At 40.2% G+C, this 10379-nt stretch overlaps 1 protein-coding gene across 2 annotated transcripts in view; it reads left to right on the top strand.

Moving 5' to 3' along the window:
* The window catches only part of Pik3ca (phosphatidylinositol-4,5-bisphosphate 3-kinase catalytic subunit alpha), a 73078-nt gene extending 65483 nt beyond the window's left edge, over positions 1 to 7595 (top strand). Inside the window, exons 17-21 of one of the 2 annotated variants that reach the window (XR_003710750.1) lie at positions 1664 to 1834; positions 3146 to 3263; positions 3362 to 3513; positions 4189 to 5342; positions 6592 to 7595. Coding sequence is in view for 1 of the 2 variants with exons in the window: in XM_028762676.1 (XP_028618509.1) it covers positions 1664 to 1834; positions 3146 to 3263; positions 3362 to 3513; positions 4189 to 4459 (712 nt within the window). In the remaining variant the exon portion in view is untranslated. Of the gene's footprint in view, positions 1 to 1663; positions 1835 to 3145; positions 3264 to 3361; positions 3514 to 4188 lie in introns of both variants that reach the window. The other variant, XM_028762676.1, reaches the window with a different exon arrangement.
* Positions 7596 to 10379: the final 2784 nt, after the last annotated feature.

Genomic DNA, 10379 nt, shown 5'->3' on the forward strand with positions numbered 1-10379 from the left:
AAAACATACAAACACAAGTCAATTTAGATGTAACCATCAAGTTTATTGATACAGTTTTATAGTCCACATTGCAACTCAAATATCTTATTAGACTATAGAATAGAATCAAGGAAAACCATCACATTATTACTTTCCTTTTCCTGACTACCTGTATATATACATGCTTCTTCATACCCTTAGTTAAAACATCACCTATAGAAACTAAGTATGATGCCATATACATGTAAGCCATGTACTAGGGAAGCTGAGACAGGAACATATTGAATTTGAGGCCTGAACCCCAAGGCAAGACCCTATTTCAAAAAGAAAAACAAAACAAACCTCGACATCCACCTGCTCATGTGTACTGTGTACAGAGCTGTCGATGGCGCTGGAGAGATGCAGCAGTGTTTAATGATAGTCAGTGCTCTTGCGAAGTGGCAGCATGGAAACTCATAGGCATACGTCATATAGACAAAAATAATCAATGAATGAATTAATCTCTTTTTAAAAATATAGTTGGCCATCAAACCCAAACATTTTGAAAGAATGTGAAAGTCAGTCTTCTCACTATTTTTTTTTTAACTTTTTGTTCTGTTTTAAGTATGTATACCACATGCATGCCTAGTACTCACAGAGGTCTGTTTTAGTCAGGGTTTCCACTGCTGAGAAGAGACACCATGACCAAGGCAACTCTTATAAAGGATATTTAATTAGGGCTGGCTTACAGGTTCAGAGGTTCAGTCCATTATCATCAAGGCAGGAGCAAGCAGCATCCAGGCAGACATGGTGCTGGAGGAGCTGAGGGTTCTACATCTTATTCCAAAGGCAAACAGAAGACTTGACTTCCAGGGAGGCAGGATCTCAAAGCATACCCCCAAAGTGACACACTTCCTCTAACAAGGCCACACCTCCTAATAGTGCCACTCCCTCAGCCGAGCATATACAAACCACCACAAGGCAGAAGGATCCCTAAGAACTGGATTACAGTTGCCTGTGAGCCACCATTGTGGGTGCTGGGAACCAAACCTGGTCGTCTGGAATAGCAGCCAGCACTTTTAACCATCTGTCTGTCCAGTCTCCCTCATGGCTTTATTTAACACAGGCGGTTTTGTTCCATACAAAATGGCATATTAACACACATTGATTTGATTTTAGATGGCCTCACATTTAGGAATAGGTTTGTCAGTATAAAAAAGTAAAGAGTAAGACAAAGGTCATTTGTGTGATAAGTTTACTAACTGAATGTAGAGATTTTGAGCCTATTAAAATATTTTTGGCTTTACAAACCATCAGGAAAGATGACACCACTAGACATGCTAGTGAAGAAGGGGCAGATCACCTGAGGCCTCAACCCTAGACAAAGACATAGGCAACTAAGAAATGCTGAAAGTGGGAGACAGTGTCCCCAGATGGACGAGCCCCAGATTGTCCAACCCCAAGTGGTCTGCCTTGAAAACATACATACAAGTGACGTTATATGGACTGATTAAGTTGTACTTAACATATTTAGGAAGATGTGTGTGTAAGTGTCAACAAGGAAGCAAGGATCCATGAATTTGAGCTAGAGCAACAGAATGTGCATGAGAAGGATTAAAGGGAGGAGTCGGAAAATGCTGTGATTATATTTTATTTTAATTAAAAATATTTGCTGTTTTAAAATTCCGCCATTGTCAATTTTCAGTATGCTGCCTTATGGCTGTCTGTCCATTGGGGACTGTGTGGGTCTCATCGAGGTGGTGAGGAACTCTCACACCATCATGCAGATCCAGTGCAAAGGAGGCCTGAAGGGGGCGCTGCAGTTCAACAGCCACACGCTGCATCAGTGGCTCAAGGACAAGAACAAGGGCGAGATGTGAGTTTGCTCCTGTGCTCTGGGGATGCTGGTGGTTCTGAACATTTAGTGCTGGAGACATGTGCACCAGTTAGGAAGACCCGACTCAGTTCCCAGTATCTGCATGGGTACCTCACAATCACCGGTATCTTTAGCTCCTAGGAAACCGATGCCCCATGCTGGCCTCATGGCACCTGTACTTAGTTGCACATGCCCATACATCATTAGAAGTACAAATAAATCTCTTTCTAAAGTAACGTTAAACATTCAAATCTCAAACAATAACATTTTAGAAATTAATTTTCAAAGCTATCAGTGGTGGCATATGCCTTTAATCCCATTATTTAGCAGGTGGATTTTCAGTTTCAGACCAGCCGAAGCTACATACAGAGACCGAGGCAGAGGCAGACAGATGTTTCTTGAGTTTGAGGCCAGACTAGTATACATAGGGGGTTCCAGGCTAGCCCAGAGCTATATATAGTGAGACCTTATCTTTATTTATTTTTTTAATTAATTTTCTCCTGGGTATTATGGCTTATTCTAGCACTTACAAGGCTAACCCAAGAGGATTTCTGTGAGTTCAAGGGTTGCCTGGGATACAGTGTAAGAAATACTGGGGACTGTAGAGCTTTACAGCTAATTTGGCTGATGGAAGTACTAATACTCCACAAATGTGGAGACTTAAGCTCAATCTCTGGCACCCTTAAAAGCCTCATGATTCCTCAAAGCAAGGAACCTGAACAAGTCCATCTTAAGGGCTGATTTGCCCAGAGTCCAGTCAGTGGTGAGCCCCAGGTTCAGTGAGAGATCAGTGAGAGACCGTGTCTCGAAAGGTGATGCTGAAGAGATGGCTTAGTAGTTAAAAAACACTTGCTGATCTTCCATAGAACTCAGATTTCCTTCTTGGCACCATGTCTGGTAGTTTCAACTGCCTATTTCTAGCTCCATGGGACCACACACCCTCTTTTGACCTCCACAGGTGTGTTTACATTTGCACCAAAAAGGCACATAAATAACAAATCCTTAAATGAGTAAGATAATAATAGAAGGCACCCAGTGTTAACCCATGGCTGTCACACACCGCACCTGCGTGTACCATGGAGAAAGAGACTTATGATGGATGTTTCTTTTATTCTGATAAGAATTATGGTTAGAATTCTAAGGAACATCTAAAACAAATCCCTTGAGAACTTAAAGAGTCTCAGAACTTCTTGGGTCTTCAGACACACTTTTTTCCTGATGTTAATGAAAAATGTCAGTCATATTTCCCCAGTTTGGCCCCAGCCACTCCATTTCCACACCACCCATGAGGTGTGTATTTCCTTGCTGTAGATATGATGCAGCCATTGACCTGTTTACTCGGTCCTGTGCTGGGTACTGCGTGGCAACCTTTATCTTGGGGATTGGAGACCGGCACAACAGCAACATCATGGTGAAAGATGACGGACAGGTAGTGCCTTTAAAGTGCTTTCTGGGCTTCAGATACATTAAGTCAAGATCTTTTATGTCTGCATGTTAAACTAAAATGTAATTCCTTATCTTTGAAAGCTGTTTCATATAGATTTTGGGCACTTTTTGGATCACAAGAAGAAAAAATTTGGCTATAAACGGGAACGTGTGCCGTTTGTTCTGACGCAGGATTTCTTAATCGTGATTAGTAAAGGAGCACAAGAATACACAAAGACCAGAGAGTTTGAGAGGTGAGCTCAAAGACTGTGCATGCCTACTGCACTGCAGGGCTGTGCCTGCATTCGGCAGGGATGCTGGCTGCAGAAGAGACGTGCTGCAGCCTTTGAGTTTTTCTTCTGTCTGATGTGGAGGGGGTGGGTGGAGATGACTTCATTCATTGAGCTAGGTGAGACCTGCAAAGGAAGTAACCCTTAAACCTAATAAGATACTCTAATTATTGGCTGTTGTTAAAGAATTAGACTCTATTTTGTCAAGTAATGTGTAGTGCTTAAGACACGTTTTTTGGTTCCAGCCTGAATAAAGCCAGCAAACAATAATTCTTATGCATATTTGTTTGTTTTCTGATCACCTTGGTATATTGTTAGTCTATTTAGATTTCAAAGGTCTTCTATAAAATTCTATTTTGTGTATAAGTCAGTCCCCTGATTTTAGATGCCTAAACCCTTGAAACCTTACTTTACTATAGACCAGTTCAGACATGTAGTAAATACCAAACTCCAGAGTTCAAGCACTGTTTCAGGTGCTTGACAGGCAATGAGTACTCATTCGCAGAGTGCACATTCTAGAATAGTGTGAGCCAAGGGAGAGGAATGGTAGTTGTTAGACCATTGCCCAAGACAGCTGTGCTAATTCTGTAAAGCCTGTGTACCAGCCATTTACTGACCAGTTGTTCTTCCCACTTACAGGTTTCAGGAGATGTGTTACAAGGCTTACCTAGCAATTCGGCAGCATGCCAATCTCTTCATCAACCTTTTTTCAATGATGCTTGGCTCTGGAATGCCAGAACTGCAGTCTTTTGATGACATTGCTTATATTCGAAAGACTCTAGCCTTAGACAAAACTGAACAAGAGGCTTTGGAATATTTCACAAAACAAATGAATGATGCACATCATGGGGGCTGGACGACAAAAATGGATTGGATCTTCCACACCATCAAGCAGCATGCATTGAACTGAGAAGGAGCTGAGGACTGCGAGCCGGCTCCTGGCTTCTCTACTGCATGGCAGTGAGTGGCAGCAGGCAGACCGTGGCATGGGATGACACAGTCAGGAACAACATTAGGACTTGAGCAAGAACATAAACAACGTGCTCTATAATTGAAATACTGTACACGCAAACAGGGTTGGATAGCACTAAACTAGTTCATTTCAAAATTCAGCTTTAGAATAATGAGCAATTTCATGTTATGCCTTAAGTCCAAAAAAGGTAAACTTTGAAGATTGTTTGTATCTTTTTTTAAAAAAACAAAACAAAACAAAAATCCCCAAAATACATACAAATGATGGAGACGAAAAGAGAATGCTGTTGTTTGTCTGCCAGTGTTCTGTCTACGATGTGGACACACCCAGGCTGTGACTGCTATAGGTCTGAGTAAGCTGAAGCTTATATTAAGTTACATGAAATTGGAGAAGAAGGAAAATTCTGATTTTCCCATTGCTGTTCAGACTTATGATTTGAAGTGGGTATTTTGACTCCCTGCTTAATGAGAAACAACACTTGGGTGAAGGGACTTGCTTTTTGCTTTGAACAAACAACCCTTCGATGGACTTGGGGTCTCACCTGCAGTTTTGAAAGCAGTCACAAATGATACCTGCAGACAGCTGCATTTTTGTTGGGTTTTGTTTTTTGTTGTTTTTTCTCTGGACAGTATTTACAAGGATCTGACTTATTTCCTAGGGAAATTCTGGGCTCGCATCAAGTACAGCAGTAACCACAGAGGAGAGGCAGCAGGGAGCTCCTGTTCCTGACTTGTACAGTATTCACTTTAAGCTGATTGTTTCTCCTTTTGCAATTGAACTGAATACTTTTTTTTCCATGCATGTTTTCCAGAAAATAGAAGTGAGTATTAATGTTATTAAAAAGATTATTTTTTTTTATTAAAGGCTATTTATATTATAGAAACTATCATTAATATATATTCTTTATTTACATAATCTGTCCCATAGTCATGCATTGTTTTGCACCCCAAATTTTTTATCATTGGTAAACAGCATGGTTAGCTTTTCTCTCAGTCTGTAGATGGTAGATGAGGCTCAGGCACTATTCCATTTATCCAAATACCCCTCCCTGTATGACTCCTTAAGGAACAGATTGAACTGCACATGCTTTCCTTCCGCTGCTGTTCGTTTTTTACACGATGCTGTCATCGTGCATCCATCTGTAGTTGAGACGGCACAATCATATGAACCAGTTACTAAAGTGAATACAAAGTAGACTATCATCCTGACTCTTAAATCCCTCTACAGAGGTCTAGTCATGAATGACTTTTTACATTATGAGAGACTGGAAACCATGAATTTTTTACCTTTGTAAGCTATGTATCCATATTTCAATGATAAAAGTAGGACATTAACCCATTTTACTATCATGTCCCATTTCCAAGTGGTGAGGTCTCACTCCAATTTCATTAAATCCCATTCAGGCACAGAGTGCATTAGTGAGCATTCTGAAAAGCATCCATCCAAGATGTAGGGCTAATGTTAGTGGTCACTCTAGATTTCTACTCAAGTGTTTGAATGATTCATGTCCTAGAAAATAGCTTTAGCAGATATTCAGATGCCACACCAAAAAAAAAGAAAAAAAGAATAAATAAAAAGAAAAAAAGAAAAAAATGTGCAATAATTTACTGACAGTTCCTAACTTAGGCGTTACTGGGGAGCATCTTTATGAAGAGCGCACGCTGCACACTCTAGAAACAGAATCCCTTTAATAAAGTGCTCACCTTGCGGTCAGACACCTATATAGAAGTTTTGAATAGTGAACAGGGGACTCTAATAAAAATACTCTTAATATCTGCCTATTTTTAGAACCCTTAAAGGGCATAATTATTGAAGATTTAGGTACTTCATTAAAGCATGTATATATTATTGCCAACAAGAAAAATAAACCTGAAGATTAGGGAACTTAGTTCTGTAAACTGTCTTGGAATAGTTAAGCAGAATTTAAGCTCTGTTTTATGCAGAAAACCAGATAGATTCTTTTGCAGATACAGAAAACTTCCTAACTTATTTAAACTTGGCATTTAACACTTTGTGTTACTTAGACATGCAGTTGCTAGGTACTAACATCCCATTCTTCTCTATATCAGGGATTATTACAGTCAAACTCAGTGACATGGTACAAATCTACAACTTTGATGGTGGAAACTGAAGAATTACAGAGAACTCTGTTTTCCTGAGTGCCAAAAAAAAAAAAAAAAAAAAGCCGCGAGCCTCCTTGCACAAAATTGATAGGTTTTTGTGTGTGTGTGTTTGTGTGTGTGTTTAACTTTAGTCCATTAGTTGCCACAGTATCACCTCCCAGGGTCTCTGCACAATTAAAACACAGCCACATAGCTTATTTTCTCATTACAACCACATTGATTTTATTTGAAAGAAAGTCTATATTCTATAAAGGGTGTAAGTAAAGAAAGGAGAACTGGTTGTATTCCAAAAAGGCAAAAGCCAAACTTGAATTGCAGCTGGGGTGATCAATATCTGTTTCCAGAGAGCAGTAATGTGCCACTCACTCCCAGGTGCTTCACTACCAGAACGTCCTACAGACTCGGTCACCTTTGTAGATGACAGTCCTTGTCCTTGAATACTGTGTAAATGACTCGGGCTCCATCATTTCACTAAGTCACTTGAGGATGTTTCATCAGTCATTACTTCTGGAAGAAAAGAAAGCAAATTGAAAGAAAGAAACTAAATACACTGTAGTAAGAAGTAACTCTTAAATCATGCTTTCACTTTTTACCATAGTCTCAGCCATGCAGAAAACTTTAGTTTCAAGGTTTTAGACTGCTGTTAATTTGAAATCTGTTGTTCTTACTGTGGAGTTTGTTCGTTTGTTTGCTTTCTGTTTGTTTTTAAAGATGTTTCTAATTAGATTTTTTTAAAAAAGAAGAATGGAATCTGGTTGCTATTTTAAGGTAGAACCTGAGACTTTTTGTGGTTCTTCATGTCCTCTGTAAAACTTGGCGTCAAGAGTCATCAACTTTGAGGCTGTCCCTTCTGTTCTGCTTTATATTACTGCCCATCAGGAAATGGGAACCTGGTGAATATATAATGAATTGTAAAATATTTTAAATGTGTAACTTTTTCAACTGTGAAACTGACTATTGGTTTTTTTTTTTTTTTTGATGAAAACAGCTGCTCATAAAGTATTTTGTGTAAAGTGTAGTTCTTATTAATCAGGAAATGATTACTTGATTAGATGTGTATGCCCTCTTGAACTTGATCTGAAAGACATTGGTGATCGTCACATAGACGGCACAGTCCATCCGCGCTCTCTGCTGCTCAGGGGCTAGCTGATCTGCTGTCACAGAAAAGATGCGGCACATGTCTTTACGGTACACTAGAGACCTCATAGCGCATAAACTTCAGTACATTTATTAACATAATTTTTGTAAGTTTGATGTCCATGCTTTCCAGCTCTTTGAGAAATTTAATTTCCACCAATATCTTAATCTTTTCTGAATATTACAGTTTCTCCTTTTTTCCTGTGCTCTGCAAACTGCAGGCCTGGGCAGGACCCACACACTACAGAATATTAAGGAATTACTTTCGATGTCTACCACATTGCTAAAACACCAAATTCAAAGGCATTTTGTGGTGTCACAGATTATGGTATGTGTGCTTCAGATGTTTGGGGGGAGGGGCATGTGGTGGAAAGGGCCTGAGCAGGGAGGAGCACACAGGGCCATGTCTACCTGAAGGCTGGAAGGTGCAGGGATGTTTTGTACATACTGGAAAGGAATCACTTTCAGTTTGAAATTTTGAAGGCTGAACTCAGTCTTGACATCATCTTTAGTTACTAACTCTTGATGACGGCTGAGCTGCTTTAAACAGACAAAAGCATTTTGGTTATTAAAACTGTAAACAGATCGTGTCATGGCCTGGGAAGCCTTTTTTCCCCCTTATTAAAAAAAATGTTTTTACTCTCTGGAGAAAAGAATCACACTCCTGATAACCCTGGAAACTCCGACTCAAAGGTAAGGGAATAGCCAAGCTACCACTCTGTGCCTCAGCTCTCACAGGACAGCAGAGCCTACATTTTAGATTTACAAGTCAGATTTGGCATCGATGCTGTTCATGGTACAGGAGACGGTAGGGGTCAGGGAATGGGGCTAAAACATTATGGCTCCAGCCACTTGGGAAAGCTTTATTGTCACAGCAACTCAAGCTGCCAGTTGTTGGTTGTGGCGCTCATAGCTCCTATGCTCTCCTGTGTTTGCTAGCACTGGCCAAGGAAGGGTCTGCAAAGAAAGGGGTAAACAGATACCAAGGTTCTAAAATGCAGAAGGGACTTGAGTTTATTAGGAGTCACCCAGATTGGATTGGTAATCCTGAGTTAGTTTGTGTGGAATTGTGCAGCTCTATTTTATTGCACAGTGCCTTTTCCTTTGCTTGGCTTTTGGGTATGGCAGGGTATCAGCCATGTGCTACTTACAGCAAAGGGAATGGGGCAGTTGTCTTGCTTCTCAGATGGTCAGAGTGTTGGTGGGCAGGACTGAAATGAGTCTCCTTACTGTGCACTGTCATCTGATTTTCACTCTCTATCAGCAGTAGACACCATGGTAGTAAGTACCAAAAGGAAAATAATTTTATAGGCCATATGGACTCTATATAACGTCATCTCATGTCACAATAAGTTTGTGGCAGAACTATATATTTTTAAATACTGTTTTTGTTGATCTAAAGGATAACAAGGAGGTAGAAAACCTTCGGTGTTTCCTACTAAAGCATGGGAATTTGACTTAGTTGTTAGCCCAACTAGTATGTGTGGAGTGGAGACCTGGGTTTGACCGCAGCAAACATAAACAACGTATGACAATACATCCCTATAATTTCACCACTTAGGAGGCTGAGGCTGTAAGATGGAAGTTCAGAGACATCCTCAACTTCCATTACTAGGTTCAGAGCATGGCTGGGGTACTGTGTCTCCAAAAAGTCCCTACTACTTAGCTCTAGTATGAATTTGCAAATGTAGTTATTTCTGTTGGTTCGTAAGAAAAAAATACTTTAATAGATTTAATGTATGTTCTTAAGAGTAGCTGGGAAATGTGATTTCTAGAAATGTTTTTGATTATGGAACCCAAAGGAATTTGTTGTGGTGATGATGAGGGATTTCTTAGGGTTTTGTCATTTTATTGTTGGTACAAGGTCTCACTGTAGCCCAGACTGGCCTCAAACTCAAGATCCTCTGGTCTTAGCATCATAGTGCTGAGACTATGGTACCCACACCAGGCTCCAAGAATCCATGTTTCAAATGATGGTTCTATTGTCATTCGGTCTTTGGACTTAGCTCAGCTGAATAAAATCTAAAAAAAAAAAAAAAAAAAAATACATTACCTTTGAACACAACACTTTAATATCTTGGTGAATACAGAACTATGAAAAGACAACTGCACACACTTTTGCAGTGAGCTTGCCCCTCCTTTCAGCCAGATTGCTTCTCTCCATTTGTTCATTCAGCAAGTCGGGGGTCTTTGTAAGAGGCTTTAGTTAGAACCATTCTTAGTGTTCTTTTCACCCTGGCCTCAGAAGTACTCAGCCCAGCAAGGCTTCATGTGCAGTTCTCAGCCTGGGGGTCAAACGACCCTTTCACAGGGGTTCCAGACCATTGAAAAACAAATATTTACTTATGGTTCATATAACAGTAGCAAAGTTAGTTACAAAGTAGCAATGAATGGGGGGTGTCACCACAACATGAGGAACTGTACTAAAAGGGTGGCAGTGTTAGGAAGGTTGGGAACTAGTGGCTTATAATATAGATGACTTTAGCTCACAAACTTGAATACATCTCTGTCATACTGTTCCCAGCAAGGAGTTCAGCCTGAGACTGCACTCAGTGTCAGTGCTAATCACCACTGTCAGGGTCTGCTTGTCCCCAGCT

Source organism: Grammomys surdaster, unplaced genomic scaffold, assembly GCF_004785775.1.
Source record: "Grammomys surdaster isolate TR1022 unplaced genomic scaffold, NIH_TR_1.0 62, whole genome shotgun sequence".
Classification (NCBI taxonomy): Eukaryota; Metazoa; Chordata; class Mammalia; order Rodentia; family Muridae; genus Grammomys; species Grammomys surdaster.